The sequence below is a fragment of the Bos indicus genome, chromosome 7 (assembly GCF_029378745.1).
Source record: "Bos indicus isolate NIAB-ARS_2022 breed Sahiwal x Tharparkar chromosome 7, NIAB-ARS_B.indTharparkar_mat_pri_1.0, whole genome shotgun sequence".
Classification (NCBI taxonomy): domain Eukaryota; kingdom Metazoa; phylum Chordata; class Mammalia; order Artiodactyla; family Bovidae; genus Bos; species Bos indicus.
Genome location: NC_091766.1, coordinates 80,239,934 through 80,257,126, shown reverse-complemented (window position 1 = coordinate 80,257,126; position 17,193 = coordinate 80,239,934). Strand labels below are relative to the sequence as shown.

Genomic DNA, 17,193 nt, shown 5'->3' with positions numbered 1-17,193 from the left:
TGTTTTGGGGTGAAGGAAAGGGTGGCAGAGGAGTCTGTGTCTAACATCTCAGACTCCACAGGCAAACCACCTGGGTTCAAATCACACACTGCTTTATGACACTGGGATGCTGCTTTATTCCCTCTAGGCCCTGCATTCCCTATCTGTAAAATGGGGATAATAACACCTACTTTGTTGGGAAGACACAAGGAGATGATATAGAGAAATCTTTAGTATAGAGACTGGGGCAGGGGAAGGGCCCTAGAAACCTGTACTGCTATCCTTAGTTACTATGACTACCATTCCCATCACTACAGTGATGCCTTCCAGATCAATTCCTACACACTTGGGACAGTAACACAGACCCTGGGCCCTTGCGGGAGGACAAGAAGGGGAAGAAGGATTTAAGCACTGGCTCTCCTACTTGCCTATCCCACTGCACTCCTAAGTCAGCTCATCTCCCCTGCCCTTGACAGAGGCCCTCTGAAGTCTGTGACCTGGGACTCAGACTCAGCACACGCTGCACATTCCTTCCCTCCCCAAGTAATGGGCGCTGACAGTATGCCAGGGCCGCTGCCAAGTTCAGAGCTGCCAAGATACAGGACAGCGCCTGACCTCCACGCAGCACAAGAAGGACAGCTTCAGGTGTTCCAACCTCAGGGCCAGCACTTCTGAGCACCTGCTGTGTGCCAGGCACATGGGTGGGGGATGGGGGTTGGGGGGTGCACTGGCTGGCCTAGGGGATGGTGACCGTGAGCCTGGCAGAGGCCAAGGGGCCATCTGGGTGTGGCTTTCCCAGCCTGCATCCCACATCTGCAGCCCTGGAGCCCTCCTGCCTTCAGACCCACCCCGCTCCACCCTCCACAAAACCACTTAAGAAGATTAGTTTGTCTGCTGACTGAACAGTGGCACTAATCACATAACCTGCTTAGCGTCTGAGCTCAGCCTGGCAAGGCTTCTGGAGATGGCATGAAGAAATGCCGGCCTGGGACGTGAGCGGTCCCTGGCTCCCAAGCTGCACTGACGCTGTGGGGTGGGGGTGAGGTGGGCTGGGAGGTAGGGGAGGGGTTGCTCCCCACACCCCACTGGAGTCCCAGCATCCCTGATCCAGCTGATCACAGCCCTTAGACAGGGAGCACCGGGAACCCTTCTTGAGCCTCATTAGAGGTTCCGCCTGCAACCCCTCCTCTCCAGGGAACAATTTTCTGAAGCTTTCCACCTGCTGCAGTAGGAAGCCTGTTTTTATTTTTGTTTGAGAGGACTCGGCAAGACTGCCTTCCTGATGAGGGAGCCCCAGGGATCTCCCGGCTCTTCTTCTAAGGAAGTGGCTGGCATGCACCCAGCAGAGCCTTTAATTAACCAGGAAATCGTGTTGCTTCTCCCTTGCTCCCAGTGGCCCTTGTAATCGAAGGAACTGATATTTCTGGGTGCTGCAGCTGCCCCTGCCCCCATTCCTGGAGCTGAGAGTGGTTGAGATTCTAGCTGGCTTCATGGGAGTCAGAAGCAGACCTTTGCCAACTAGGTGGTCCTGAGGCCAGTCCTGACTGTCCTGCCTTACCGCAGTGACGCTGACCTCAGACAAGTCACTTAACCTCACCGAGTCTCACGCCTTTCAGTCTGTAAGATGAGGATAAAATCAACACCCACCTCATAGTGTTGTTTTGAGGTTTACATGAATCAGTATGTGCAACAGTGCCTGTATCTTGTACACCTGAACTTAATAAATTATCCTGTTCAGTCCTGACTTTCATATGTGAGATGGGGTCAGTGAGCATCAGGGGTATCTTAGGAATAAATACACAGAGCTGCCTCATGTCCTAAGGGGACCACGGTGATAAAGAGGTTGGGCACTGGGGTCAGAAAAACCCAGATTCCAGTTCCCGCTTCCCCACCTGTTGGCAAGTGATAGCACCTCTCTGAGCCTCTGTCTTTCCATCTGTGAAATGGGTATAATGCTGCTGCTGCTGCTGCTGCTGCTGCTGCTAAGTCGCTTCAGTCGTGTCCGACTCTGTGCAACCCCATAGACGGCAGCCCACCAGGCTCCCCCGTCCCTGGGATTCTCCAGGCAAGAACGTTGGAGTGGGTTGCCATTTCCTTCCCCAACGCATGACAGTGAAAAGTGAAAGTGAAGTCGCTTAGTCGTGTCTGACTCCTAGCGACCCCATGGACTGCAGCCCACCAGGCCCCTCTGTCCATGGGATTTTCCAGGCAAGAGTACTGGAATGGGTTGCCATTGCCTTCTCTGGAAATGGGTATATTAGAAGTAGCCTATTTCACCATATCAAGCGCATTGCTCACCACATCAATGCACCCCAATAAATATTCACCATTATAATTTATTATGTGGTTGCTGTTACAGATGAAAATTTTTCTAATAAGCCTTGGCTGTCATTATTGGCATCATCTTTTACTTTGAAGCTTCTGACCTGAATCTCAGTCTAGACTACAATGCCCTTTTTGACCTCATAACAGGAGTGATCTTTTGTCATTCCCTGGCTTCAATCACATGGATCCTTGCTGCAACTAGCATAAAATGTAAACTCCTTACCTTACACAATTTGTTCTCTGCCTGATTCTCTGCCTTGTTGGTGACCCCCGACCTTTGGTCTTTCTTGCAGCCCCTGTTTCAGCCTCAGACACTTTGCTCTTGCTTCTCTCAAGGCTGGCTCTTTCTCACTGTTCAAGTCACAGTTGAAATGTTGCCTTCCTTCACCACCCAGCCTGAAATGGCAGCCCCACTCCAACCTGAAAGGCTCCATCACACCCTGTTTTATTCTCCTCCTAAGTGCTTTCCCCTGATCTGCTTTTACAGTTATTATTTGTGCCTTCCTTTGCATGCAGGCTTCATGCAACCAGGATCTTATCTGTCCTCCACACTGTATCCTCTAACTAACCCACATGGCCTATCTGTCCAATGAAAGAATGAATGAATCCATATCCACCCATTAAGACAAAGTTTCCATAGGTACTTAGTATCTGTTGCATGAATGAACCCACCATGGAAAAACCCTTTGCTCAGGGTCTGCTGCTGCTGCTGCTAAATCATGTCCGACTCTGTGCGACCCCATAGACGGCAGCCCACCAGGCTCCCCCGTCCCTGGGATTCTCCAGGCAAGAACACTGGAGTGGGTTGCCATTTCCTTCTCCAATGCATGAAAGTGAAAAGTGAAAGTGCAGTCGCTCAGTCGTGTCTGACTCTTAGCGACCCCATGGACTGCAGCCTAACAGGCTCCTCCGTCCATGGGATTTTCCAAGCAAGAGTACTGGAGTGGGGTGCCATTGCTCAGGGTCTAGATGACAGTAAACACGTAATAAATACCTACTGAATGAATGAATAAATCGATACACCGTGTACAGATCTGGTAGATAGAAAGCAGTAACTGTTGCCCGTAACTGTCACAATTATCACTGAGGTCAGAACTCGGTCCTGACCACAGCCCCACCTCCCTCCCTCCTGGGATGCGGTGCTCTCTACCTTGGCCCAGCGGCTTGCCTTCCGGGCCGGGTTCCTCCAGCCGGTACCTCTCCCGCATGCTGCTACCGAGGCTCAGCTCACACAGAGCGGCACTCAGCTCGGGGTCTTCAAACTCCAGGTTGCTCAGGAAGGCTTCCCCAGCCAGGTCAGCGATGAGAGGCGAGCAGGGCGGGGACGGGGAGGAGAGCGAGGAGCGGGGGGACAGGGAGGTCATGGACTTGGGGGTGCCCGAGAGGGAGCGCAGGGCTTGCAGGCGGCCGCCCCCCTCCGCCTTCTGGGTCTTGGCCACTTCGTCCTCGTGGATGGTGGTGATGCAGCCAGAGGGCCGGAAGCCTGTGGCCCCCTCCAGGAGCAGGAATTCCACCTTGTTCTGCAGCTCCGAGTCCAGCTGCTCGAACGGGTCATAGTAGAGGTCGGTGAAGCTGGCCGAGGCGGAGGAGTCCAGGCTGGAGGCGGCCAGGGAGCCCCGGCTGGACGTGAGGGACCCCGGACTGCTGCCGGAGGACAGGCTCTGCATGCTGCCGGAGAGGCTGGAGCGGGGGGAGTAGAGGACACTGAGCGGGTGGGCCTCCTGAAAGCTCCCCCGGAAAGCACTCAGGACACACTGTTTCACTGGACCCCCGATGGTGCCCAGGGCAGACCGTGCACCCCTGCTTCACTGAAGGGGATATCCGGAGAAGGCCGGCAGAGTTGGGATTCGAACCCAACCCAGCTGCCTTCTGAGTCCACTTCCTCCTGTTTCTCAAACCTCCACCAGCTGCACTCCATTTTCCTATTTTTCCATATTTGAATCCAATGCCAAGTAATGAGGCTTAATATTTTTCTCCAAATCAACTCACTTTTTAAACATTAACATAGTTATCTTCAAAAGGAGCCTTTATATCCTAAGTGTAACTTGAAAAGCCCTGTCAACTGATAAAAATATCTGATGAAAACAAAATGTGATAAAATTCTGGCCACTCTGCCCAGCGAGGCCCCGGCCTGAAGCCAACCCCCTCTGTGTCGTGCAAGTTGGGTGGTAGGGGTGAGGGATGTGAACGAGACTCACTAGCACCCGACTGGGGCCTTCTGCACGCTGTCAGAAGGACCGAGGAGGCTGTGGTCTGGGGAGGTGAAGGACCCTGCCCTGGGCCACATCTGTCCCAGCACAAACCCCCCTGGACCATCCATAGACCTGCTGTGCACTCAAGCCTATCTGGCCATTCCCCGGGGAACACTTACCCCACTGCCCACCACTCACCTCTTCAGCTGGGAGTGCAGGGCCGCAACCTGCCGGGTGGCTTCCTCCAGCTCTCTCACCAGCTGGTTCCTCTTACTGTTTAACTTCAACCTGAAGGGAGCGAGAGAAGGCATGAGGGGGAAGCCCTGGGGGATCCAGCCTCCATCTCCCTGAGAGAGGAACCACAGGCATATACTCATGAAGATGTCCACAGACATACACACACACACAGGAACATCCTGGGAGCATTATACTATGATGTTTGGAGAGATATGGTCTCTATGTACAATGTTATAGTAACTGCTATATGCATCGCCTGCTATATACCAGGGGCTGACTAGGAAACTTATGTTGTTGTTCATTAGTCACTAAGTTGTGTCCGACTCTGCAACTCCATAGACTGTAGCCTACCAAGTGTCTCTGCCCATGGGATTTCTCAGGCAAGAATACTGGAGTGGGTTGCCGTTTCCTCTTCCAGGGGATCTTCCCGATTTAGGGATTGAACCTGTGTCTCCTGCACTGGCAGGAGGATTCTTCACTGAGGAGCCACCAGGGAAGCCCTGATATTGCCTTAAATCATTTGCACAATAACCCTTCTTGGTAAGAATTTTATTATCTCACTTTATGCATAGGGAAGCTGAGGCTCTTAGAGCTAAATAGTTTACTTAAAGCTAGAGAGTTAGTGGCAGAGTTAAGACTCCACCCAACCATCCCTTCCTGTGCTGCGCACAGGTGCGCAGAGAGAGAAGACCACGTGAAGATGTGTAGATGACCGTGTGCAGACCCAGAATCCAAGGAGAGAGGCCTCAGAAAAAACAACCCTGCCAACACCTTGACTTTGGACTTCTGGCTTCCAGGACTCTGCAGAAATACTTAATACATTTTTGTTGCTGAAGTCACCCCATGCGTAGTATGCTGGTTTGACAGCCCTAACAAACAAATGCACCATCTTAGGGCAAAATATAAAGGGGACAAAAAAAGGTAGGGTCCACGACCAAGCTCTGAGTCTAAACAGCATCTCAAGGCTGAACAGGCAAGAAGCAGTCAGCAAAGGAGCTTGAGAGAATGGTTCCAGAGCGCCTGGGGAAGATCCTGGTGAGTGTGATGGAGCATCACAGAGCCCGGGAACAAAGGCCTGCACCCAGGCCTGCTGACAACGATGCTCAGTTCTGCAACTCCCTTCCTGAGGGCAAAATCCTTGGGTTTTTATTTTTATTTTTTTGGCTGGTACAGTGCAGCTTGTGGGATTTTAGTTCCCCAACTAGGGATCAAATCCAGACCCTTTTAGTAGTGAAAGTGTGGGGACCTAACCACTGAACAGTCAGGGAACTCCTGGGCTCAGGAATATGCATCTCTTCTTTTTCTTTTTTGGCCATGCCACTCAGCATGTGGGATCTTAGTTCCCTGACCAGGGATTGAACCCAGGCCTCAGCAGGGAAAGTGCCAAGTCCTAACCATTGGTCCACCAGGGAATTCCCTGGAATCTGCATCATTATTACCTATCCAGGTGACTTTTTGGCACACTGCGGTTTCCAAGTTGCTTCACTAGCTGGGGATTGTAAGGCAGGAGTTGTGCCTCACTCTCCAGCCCCGAGCACGGTGCCCACAACATGGACGTGTTTGAAAAGGCGTCACTGAAGGGACGACTCCTCCCCAGCTGACACGGGGAAAGCTCCTTTGAGCTCCTGAAAAGACCCAGACGTTCAATCTCCCTTGGGACTCCTCTGGTGGCCCAGAGGTTAAGAAGCCACCCACCAATGTAGGGGACTGCAGAGCAACCGAGTCTATGTGCCACAACTACTGAGCCCAGTCTCTAGATACAGCTCGTGCTCTGCAACGAGAGCAAAGAGAAGCCACCCACATGAGAAGCCAGAATGAAGAGCAGCCCCTGTTCGCTGCAACTAGAGAAAGCCCGGGTGCAGCGGTGAAGACCCAGCACAGCCAAAAAGTAAATAATGAATTAAAAAATTATCTCCCTGGACGGATCTTCATATCCCCTTATGCCATCCTACTGGACGAGGAATGACTGACTCACTGCTCCCAAAGCACAGCCAACCCAGCCTGGGGCCTGAGAGAAAGAGTTCATTCCCATGGAAAAACTAACCATGCCATCCCTCCACCGACACGCCCCAGGACCCCAACACAGGCCCTGCCATGAAGACCAGAGACACAACTGGAGAGTGATGAGAGACGGGCAGGATCTGTCACTGGGGAGCTGGGTTGTGGAAGTACAGAAAAGACCATGGGAACAGCGGGCGTAGTGGCCTCGGCATGGTTCATGGCCGGTTCAACCCCTGGCGCTGTTATTCCAGAGTCCTGCCTAGGGCTGGGGGTGGGGGCAGACAGCAGGCCAGCAGATGGAGCCAGTAATGAACAAAAGCCCAGTTTTCAATGGAATGGACAGGACTGTGGAATGTGGCCCTCTATAAGAGAAAGACCTTGAAAGGGTGTGAGGTCTGGGCTGGGTGGGGGCGGGGGGGGGGGGTCAAGGCACAGCTGGGGGTCACCATTTCTACCTCGGTTTTCCTCTCCTCTGGGAGGAGACCACAGCACATGCACTAGAAGTAAACGCAGGTTCCGGCCCCCCCGGAGGCCCAACTGGAGGCTTAGGGGCCTGGGAGCCAGGTGGCCTTGACTTCTTAAGCACAGGGGTGTCGCCACCAGTAACAGCATGCAGGTGCTGAGGCTGCCTCCCAGAGGCAATGGCTTCAGTAGCCATATGGCGTTTGCGTGTGATGCCCGGCACATGCTGTGAGGCCAAGGACGCATCAAGCGTGGAAGCACGCAGAGGACCCAGAGGGTGGGGCTGGAATCCCCACAAGCTGCAGCTCAGCACCTGGGGCGCTGGTTAAAAATGCAAGAGCCTGGGCTGTGGCTCAGGTCTGGGGAGTTAGGCCCTGGGGTGGGGGCAGAGATCCCACCCCAACAGGCACTGCAGCTCTCTGCAGTGGTGGGGAGGGTCCACAGGAAGGGAGGTGGGAGTAGGGGGTAGGAGAGGGGGTAGGAGAGGGGGTGTTGGGGGGAGGTCCGTGCTTCTCACCGATTCCTGATTGGGGTTTGGCAGACCCTGTGGTGTGCTGTTCCTGGACGTGTCTCTTTCTGGCCTAATCAAATCCACCTTGAACAGAGAGGCTGTTGTGTGCAGGTGAGGAGTACAATTGTCGTTCAGTCGCCAAGTCGTATATGACTCTTTGAGATCCCATGGACTGCAACATACCAGGCCTTCCCATCCTTCACTATATCCCAGAGTTCGCTCAAACTCATGTCCATTGAGTCGGGGACACCACCCAACCATTTCATCCTCTGCCCCACTTAAAAAATTTTTTTTTAATTTATTTATTTGACTGTGCCAAGTCTTAGTTGTGGCATGTGGGATCTTCAATCTTTGTTGCGGCATCCAAACTCTTAGTTGTGGCATGTGGGGTCTAGTTCCCTGACCAGGGATCAAACAAGGGTCCCTGCATTGGGAGCCCAGAGTCTCAGCCACTGGGAAGTCCTCTCTGTCCCACTTAACTAGAGAGAGAAGAAACAGTGGAGCGTGGCTTCCCTGGAGGCTCAGTGGTAAAGAATCCAGTGTAGGAAACACAAGAGATATTGGTTCAATCCCCAGGTCGGGAAGATCCCCTGGAGAAGGAAACGGCAACCCACTCTAGTATTCTTGCCTAGAAAATTCTATGGACAGAGGAGCCTGGTGGATTACAGTCCACGGGGTTGCAAAGAGTCGGACACGAATTTAGCAACTGACATGCATGCCTGAGAACAAAAAGAGAAAGAAACCTAGAGAACAAGAGTCAGAAGATGAACGCAGACAGGGGGCTGGAGGCAAAGAACACAGATGAAAACTTATGGCTGGGCTTTCTCCTCTCTCTCCTGCAGGGGCTCAAGCCATCAGTGCTGTCCTTCCCAAGGCTTTCCCCTGGCTTCTCTCTGTGTGACCCAGGGGACCCTGTTCTCTGGGACCTCGAGTCAGCTGCTCAGCAGTTGCCGTGGACTGGAGGTTCTGGCTTCCCTGGATGGACTGTGTGAACTCACTGTTCCAGGAGAGCAGTCAGACCTTTGAAAGATGATGCTGAAGGCAACAATGAAAGGTCTTCTAAGAGGGCAGCAGCCTGGGTAGTAATCCCGGCTCTGTGCCTCCGTGATATCGGGTGAGCCTCAGTTTCCGCATCTATGAAACGAAGATTAATCTCAGGGTTGCTGGGAGGCTTAGCTGAGATGATGTAGGTTACAGAATCTGGTACATAAAGGTAACTTTTACATGTAGTATAGAATTCCCAGGTGGCACTAGTGGTCAAGAACCCACCTGTCAGTGCAGGAGACTCTTAAAAGACGCAGTTCGATCCCTGGGTTGGGAAGATCCCCTGAAGGAGGGCATGGCAACCTACTCCAGTATTCTTGCCTGGAGAATCATGGACAGAGGAGCCTGGCGGGCAACAGGCTATAGGATCACAAAGAGTCAGACATGACTGAGCGACTAACACTTTCACTTTAGGGAGTTCTAAGAGCATATCCAATCCAAGTTTCAAGAAACTGAAATTATTAGAGAAGAGCCTCAGTTCACAATCTGGTCTAACCACCGGCCTTCAGAATATATAAATATTTATATAGAATGTAATTATCTTGTTTTTTTCCCCCTATTAGGCAGTTGAAGTCCATATGGTCAATAACTTGCTCAAGGTCAGTGGTAGGAAGGGTATTTCTACTGACCTACCAAGCAGTAAGGCTGTCATGGATCTGTTCTTTTCAGCTGCTGGCTGTGAGCATGATGAATAGCTGAGGGCTTCCCAGTGATAGCTGGAGGGCCTTGGAGCAAGTCAGGAACCCAGAGGACCGGCAGACACATTAGGAGATACATGCAGAGGCCTGTAAGGGTCTGCTCAGGTTGGCTAACCATTTATTTTTTCAAATGACACTAAAGTCAAAAAGGCATCTTGTCAGAGGCCTCGTCCCCAAGCTGCACAGCCATGGGGAAAGTAGGACAGGGCCTTGGCACTAAAGGAGATTTCTAGGAGGCGCTTCCTAGGGCTATAAACCACCAGCTACTGAAGCCCTTTTCTCCTCCTCCCACCTGCCTGGTGGTGTGTCAGCAATCAGCCGCTCCTCCCAGGAGAAGGAAAAGGTGAGAAAAGTGACACATCCCTGCGAATAGTGCTGACAAGGGGCTTGGTGGGGAAAGCTTTCCCACCTCTGACAGTCAATGGACTCTTTGATGTGCTTATAGGAGGCCAGGCAGAGGCAGGTCAACTTCATCCATCTGGCACCCTGCCATATGCAGATAGCGCTCACTCAGTTACCAGGGTGAGGCTGAAGCAGGGTGCCTTCGCACAGAGGAGGCTCCCTGAAAGCATCCTAGCCCCCATCACAGGGTGATACAGAGAGCTCAGCTGGGCACCGAGGACACCGGGCCTGCTGCCACTGGCCCAGACAGCTTCATCTGCTTTATAAACGGGGCTTCTGCCTCTGAGTACACGGAAAAGAGGAATACCCCTGCTCACCCCTTCCCCTCTTGCCCATGCCCACCCACAACAAGTTTGAAAACCACTGTCTTCAATTCTGGGCTTCCCCCGTGGCTCAGACAGTAAAGAATCTGCCTGCGATGCAGGAGACCTGGGTTCGATCCCTGGGTTGGGAAGATCCCTTGGAGGAGGGCATGACAACCCACTCCAGTATTCTTGCCTGGAGAATCCCACGGATAGAGGAGCCCGGTGGGCTACAGTCCATGGGTCACAAAGAGTCGGACACGACTGAGCGACTAAGCACAGCATGTCTTTAACTGTAGCTCCTTAAGGGCAGGTGGTGGTGGTGGTGGTGGTGGTGGTGGTTTAGTCACTAAGACATGTCCGACTCTTGCGAACTATAGCTTGCCAAGCTCCTCTGAATATTCATTGGAAGGACTGATGCTGCATATTCCTGAATATTCACTGGAAGGACTGATGCTCAAGCTGAACCTCCAATACTTTGGCCACCTGATGCAAAGAGCTGACTCATTAGAAGAGACCCTGATGTTGAGAAAGACTGAAGGCAGGAGGAGAAGGGGACGACAGAGGAAGAGACGGTTGGATGACGTCACCAACTCAATGGACATGAGTTTCAGCAAGCTCTGGGAGGTGGTAAAGGACAGGGAAGCCTGGCGTGCTGCAGTGCATTCCATGGGGTGGCAAAACACTGGACACGACTGAGCGACTAAACAACAGGCTCCTCTGTCCACGAGATTAAGGGCAGGGACTTTGTCCAATAAAGTCTGCTGCCAAAAAAAAAAAAAGTGAAAATAACTGAATACACTTTAAGAGTATCAGAGCAGAAATCATGACCTATTCACTTCTGAATCCTCCAAATTGCGTTGCATGCAAAATATGTGCCACAAAACATCTCTTGCATGAATGGAGAAGCTGGGGATTGAAGGACCACCTGCAGGACTGTGAACACAGAGATGTGCTCTGTGTAGTATGGGTGTGGAGGCTGGTGAGACACTAAAAGATTAAAGTCTGTTGTGGCTCAGCTGGTAAAGAATCTGCCTGCAATGCAGGAGGCCTGGGTTTGATCCCTGGATTGGGAAGATCTCCTGGAAAAGGGAAAGGCTACCCACTCCAGTATTCTGGCCTGGAGAATTTCATGGACTGTCTATGGGGTTGCAAAGAGTCGGACACGACTGAGCGACTTTCACTATACAGTCTAAACCGGAGAATGTAAACCAGTGGCTTTCATGTTAAATCAAGCCCACAGATGAAGCTAATTTAGCCTCTAGGGTATTAAAAATTGTTTTGGATTAGTTGCCAATATTGAAAAAAAATAAAAAAAACTCTTTTCTTGAAAAATGGGGCCTCTAGCAGCCTGGGGCCTGTACTCACCTCCTGGAGGCTGCAGACAACACCTGGGGTCTGTGCACTGCAGTCTAACATGGCCCATGGCCAAGTAGCCTCTGGCATTTATATCACCTGCTTGACCCCTATAAGCATCTCAGTTTGCAAGCCCCATCTAAACCAGTGTTTTTCAAACTGCAAATTGCAATTCCTTAGCACGGGGCAAAACCAATTTAGTGGGCCACGACCGGTGTGAAGAGAGACGCAATATAAAAGAAAGTATCGGAGGACTCTCGCACAGAAAGACTACGCACTGTTTCATGAAACTTTTGTCTATTCGGTAATAATGCGTGAGTCACTGTCACAAAGCTGGAGAACAACTGCTGTAAATTACATAGAGCTTATCTCAGAAGAGCATTTCTGAAAATCTGCATGTGAGCAGACGTTTTAGTAATGCGATTCCCTCTGGTAAAATTTTGGGATGGTTGGTTGGTGAGTCACTTCCCTACATTTGCTATTCTGGAAAGTGATGAGTTCTCTAAACTGTGCTCTCAGAGTGGAGCCCGGGCGTCCCAGGTTGTCCCTCTCGCTGAGGGGCTGGAGGATGACCAGCAGCAGGCAAGGGCCCCGTGCCCCCAGCCCAGCCCCACCTCTCGGTCAGCGCCTTGCTCTGGGTGTCCCGGGCCGCCTGCAGGTCCTTCTCCAGCCGCTTTCGGGCCATCTCCAGCTGCTCCACCTCCCCTTGGGTCCACTTCCGGGGGCTGATGAAGCGCATCTCCTTCAGTAGCTCCTCCTTCTCGTTGATAAGGATCAGCCGGTCCCTCTCAGAGTCGAGCACTCCAGGCCAGGCCTCGCTGTCCAGCTTGGCGAGCTGGATCTTCAGGTTGGCAATCCTGTGGGCCAAGAGGGTGAGCATTGACCGGTGTGCTCAGCGGCAACCCAGGAGCAGCGGGACAGACTGTGTTGCCAAGGTTACATGGTTCGAGGAGCACTGCCACTCTCAGAGCATCCTCTTTGACCCTGACTGGATTCCTTTTGATCAGCGTGTGGTCTCAAGGAACAGATTTTTATCTAACAAACACACGCGATGCCTACCACATGCCAATCCTGGCTCAGCAGGGAAGGGGGGTAGAGGCAGTGTCCTTGCCCTGAGGGACACGAAGCCTGATAGAACAGAAGTGGATCCGTCACCAGGCAATAGCCTCCTACAGCTAGCTATATGCCCTTGGGCAAGTTGCTTTGTCACTCTGCAGGGAATAATAACACCTCCTTCCTTGTGGGGTAACGGTTGCAGGTTTTAGGACATAATTCATAAAATATCCAAGCGCGATATCTGGCACACACTAAACCAGCACTCAATGAATGCTTCTGCTGCTACTGCGCTCGCTCCCTGGTTTAACCACTTCTCACGTGTGTAATGTGGGGCACACTCCCTGAGCCTTGCATAGAAGGAAACAGTTACTTCTGCATCAGAATTGGTGTGAAAATGAGCAATTATGTGTTCTGTGTGTCTGGCACGTAAGTGCTGAAACAATGGCAGTCACGGGCCCTCTATGATGACAGCAAATACTGCCATTGCCACCCTGGTGTTCTCAGTCCAGAGGGTAGTGGCAGCACCTGTGAACAGCTGCAGACTTGAGGTCAGAGGCTGCCTGTTAGAGTCTTGGCTCCGACTTTCCTAAGAAATCATTCAGGTGACACAAGCTGCTAGCACGGTGGCCGGTACACTGCAGGCCATTAAGAAGTGTTACGGGAAGGAGACTCAGTATCCTCATCTGTGGGCTTCCCAACTGGCACGAGGGTAAAGAACCTGCCTGAATGCAAGAGACCTGAGAGACGCAGGTTCAGTCCCTGGGTGGCGAAGATCCCCTGGAGGAGGGCATGGCAACCACTCCAGTATTCTTGCCTGGAGAATCCCAGGGACAGAGGAGGCTGATGGGCTACAGTCTGTGGGGTCATAAACAGTCGGACACGACCGAAATGACATAGCACACACACACACATCCTCATCTGTAAGGTGGGGATGATACTGGTGCCTGCGAGGTGAGTTGTGAGGACCAAACAAAAACGTATCACTAAGAGCTCTTTACACAGATGTACGTGAACCCTTTTAAAATTAATATATTTTTTAAAAAGTTGGAACAATCCATTCCATTAAAGAGGACTCGAAAAAGAAAAAAAGAGCTCTTTATACAAGGCCATGTGCTACATAGATATTCGGTATGATTATCATTGGATCAAATTAAAATTCACAGTATTGCTAAGAGTATTGCTACAAATACTTAAAAACAATCATGTGATTCTTTAGGATTTAGTCTTTGCAAAGTGTTTTTTTAAAAGCTATCACTACCAGGCTCCTCTGACCATGGGATTCTCCAGGCAAGAATACTAGAGTGGGTAGCCATTCCCTTCTCCAGGGGAATCTCCTCCACCCAGTGATGGAACCCACGTCTTCTGCATTGCAGGTGGATTCTTTACCATCTGAGCCACCAGGGAAGCCCCTTCACCGTCCTACCCTGGGGTGGACAGGACCTGATGGTAATCCTGTGGGGCAGGTAGCCAGAGAGGATGCGGTTCCCCTACGACTGCAGGTCATACACATGACCAGTATTTGTTGGGGTCCCAGGCCTCCAGACCCTCAGTTCAATCTTACCTGCAAACAGTGTGGCCAAATTCTTATTTTACCAAAAACATTGTTGGAGATGAGACCTCCAGGGTGTGTAGTGAGAAGTTCACAGAGAACCACATATACATTTGCTCCTTCCCAGCCAAGTGTCTCAGCAGGGACTCTTAGAGTGAATTAATCTTAATCCCATACTCACATATACAGCAGTCCATCAAAGCCAGCTTTGGGATAACTGTAGCTGTTATCCAGCCAACTGCTTGAGAATAGGGTGCTATGGCTAAGTCAGGGGGTGGGAGTGGGGGCTCTACTACACACAGGAAATTGAAGAGGAGGCTGATGCTTCTTTTTTTGTCCTAAATCCACCAGAGTCAATCTCTGTATTTTTAAAACATATATTAAAAGTCTTTATTGATTTTTTTTAATAATATTACTTCTGTTTTATGTTTTATCTTTTGGCCAAGAGGCATGTGGGGTCTTAGCTCCCTGGCCAGAGATCAAACCTGCACCCAATGCATTGGAAAGACAAAGTCCTAACCACTGGACCACCAGAAAAGTCCTTTAAAAATTTTTTATTTTAGTATAGTTGCTTTACAACATGGCATTAGTTTCTGCTATATAGAAAAATGAATCAACTATACATATACACCAGAGAAGGCAATGGCACCCCACTCCAGTACTCTTGCCTGGAAAATCCCATGGATGGAGGAGCCTGGCAGGCTGCAGTCCATGGGGTCGCTAAGAGTCGGACACGACTGAAGTGACTTAGCAGCAGCAGCATACATATACACATATCCCCTGTTTTTTTTTTTTTTTTCTTCCCTTTTAGGTCGCTAATTGAATGTTTTCTTGAAGGTCACACATGACCAAACTTGGCAGCAATCAGACCTTGCGTTACAGCCACCTACCCTCCCTGCCTCAAGTCCCACAGCCTTTGCTTCCCCATTCAGCAGGCTACTTTATTCTTTGTCCTTAAACTACTTTCAGGTGAAAGAGGAGGCACAAAGTTGGATAAAGGTAGATGAGTCAGAAAGCTCTGTAATGAGAAGTTTAGTGGTGCAGCCCTAAAGGAAAGATTCCAGCCCTTTCATTTCTCCATAACTGATCATCTAAGATAGCCACCACTGCAAACTGGAATATATACAGAGTTCAGAGGGGCCAGGAAGTGGTTGTCCAGAGCAGAAGTCGTGCTGTTCTGCGGGCCCTCCAGGGGGAGCTGAAATAGTGCACGGGGTGTGCTTTTCCCCACCTGAACAGTATCCACTTTCTGCTTCTTTTGTTAACAATATTCCAAGTTTTCTTTGGGAAATCGACATGTCCCCCCATACTTTCAGGTCACTTGGTTCCCACAGAGCTGACCTCAGTCCCCTTCCTATAGTCGGGCACATGACTCATGTCTGGACCTTCAGAGAATTCCAGTTCCTCCCACCCTGCGACAATGACTGGCTCTCCCAGAAAAGCCAGTGAGTCTCAATCCCAAAGTTTTGTAAAACTGTATGGGGAAGGTAGGTCCTATTTCTGCTGGGGTTGCTAGCCTGGCAATATGTAAGTCTAGAAGAGCAGGGGTCATTTTTTGCTTTGACAGAAAAACCTGTCAACACAAAGGCAAGCAGGAAGGAGAAAAGGAGACTGAGTCTATGTAACATCATTTGAAACTCTGGATCCAGCTGTGCCTGAAGCTAGATTACCCCTGCACTTTGGCATTCAATAAGCCTATGAATTCCCTTTCTTGCTTCCAGTTTCTACAGGATTCCTGTCATTACCTCCAAGGGTTTCTGCATTGTTGGCAGAGGGGCAGGGCTGGGTACCACCACAGTCTCCCTGGCTGTGACTTAGAATGTCCATGGGGTGGGCCATGTAGCCTAAGGAGGAATGGATGCAATGTGCTTGGTTTCATTTACCATCAGACCTTGTGAGTTCTTTCTTAGAAATATAGGCTCAGTGTATAGAAAGACCATGGACCGTCCAGTTCAGATTCTGAATCTACCTTGAAAAGTCATGAAACATCTTAGATCTTACTTTTCTCTTAACATGGAGAGAATATGAGATAAGCTATGCTATAAGGTTGCTTTTAAAATTGATGAGTATACACTGTCTGGACCGTTACAGATTCTCTAAGAATGTCAGCTTTGATTACTATTTTATTTGCAGTTGCTGCTGCTGCTGCTAAGTCGCTTCAGTTGTGTCCGACTCTGTGCGACCCCATGGACTGTAGCCCACCAGGCTTCTCCATCCATGGGATTCTCCAGGTAAGAACACTGGAGTGGGTTGCCATTTCCTTCTCCATTATTTGCAGTAGTGGAACCCAATTACCTAGGATTCTGTGAAGTCACAGAATATCTAAAGTCCCTGGTGTCTACACAGTTTAAAAACACAGCTTGTTCCCAGTTGGGCAGGAGACACTGAAACGGGTAGTATCAGTAATCTTTTTAGCCTGTTGCTAAAACCCCAGCTGTGCTCTTTCGCACACAACTATTTACATGATTGTTGGTAAGCCTTGATTTTAGAGGTTGATTTTTAGGCAGACAATTGGGAAGATTACTAGGTTTGAGGTTTAAAGTATGGTTCAAAGCATAGTTGCACTCTTTATCTAAGCGTCCCTGGTTCAGTCATTTCCAGAATTTCAGAGAAGACTAAAGTATGAAGATGATAATACTCACCTTCACAATCTTTGTGAGGATTAAACACCATGAAATGTGTAAAAAGCAGGCACAGAGCAGACAGGCTACAATAGTACTGGGTTGGCCAGAAAGTGTTTGGATTTTAAGTACTTACAGAAAAACCTGAACAAACGTTTTGGCCAACCAGTTATTATTGGGGGACCATCCTGGCCCTAGACCCCAGCCTCTAATTACCTTCTCTTGGCCTCTTCGTATCGAAGGCGCAATCTGACCTTCTCCGCCAACTGATTGTTGCTGCTGGTACCGAACTGGAGGAAAGAACAGGTCAGGAATTACATGGTTATGGTGGCCAGGGCTGAGCTGGGTTTCGGGGGCTCCTGAGAGACTTGACAGCTTGTGTGGGAAGGAGCTAAAAATAGTACCCAATTATTGAGCTGGCTGCGGGAATCGCAGGGAAGCTAGTTAGGAGAAAAACA

The 17,193-nt window shown here is 50.4% G+C and overlaps 1 protein-coding gene across 1 annotated transcript in view; it reads right to left on the bottom strand.

Annotated features, from left to right (window-relative positions):
* Positions 1–17,193, bottom strand: part of WWC1 (WW and C2 domain containing 1) — a 158,139-nt gene that overhangs the window by 32,577 nt on the left and 108,369 nt on the right. The window contains exons 8-11 of the mRNA XM_070793974.1: positions 16,952–17,025; positions 12,124–12,366; positions 4,695–4,784; positions 3,455–3,984 (exon numbers count right to left, since the gene is read on the bottom strand). Coding sequence (XP_070650075.1) covers positions 3,455–3,984; positions 4,695–4,784; positions 12,124–12,366; positions 16,952–17,025 — 937 coding nt within the window. The remainder of the gene's footprint in view (positions 1–3,454; positions 3,985–4,694; positions 4,785–12,123; positions 12,367–16,951; positions 17,026–17,193) is intronic.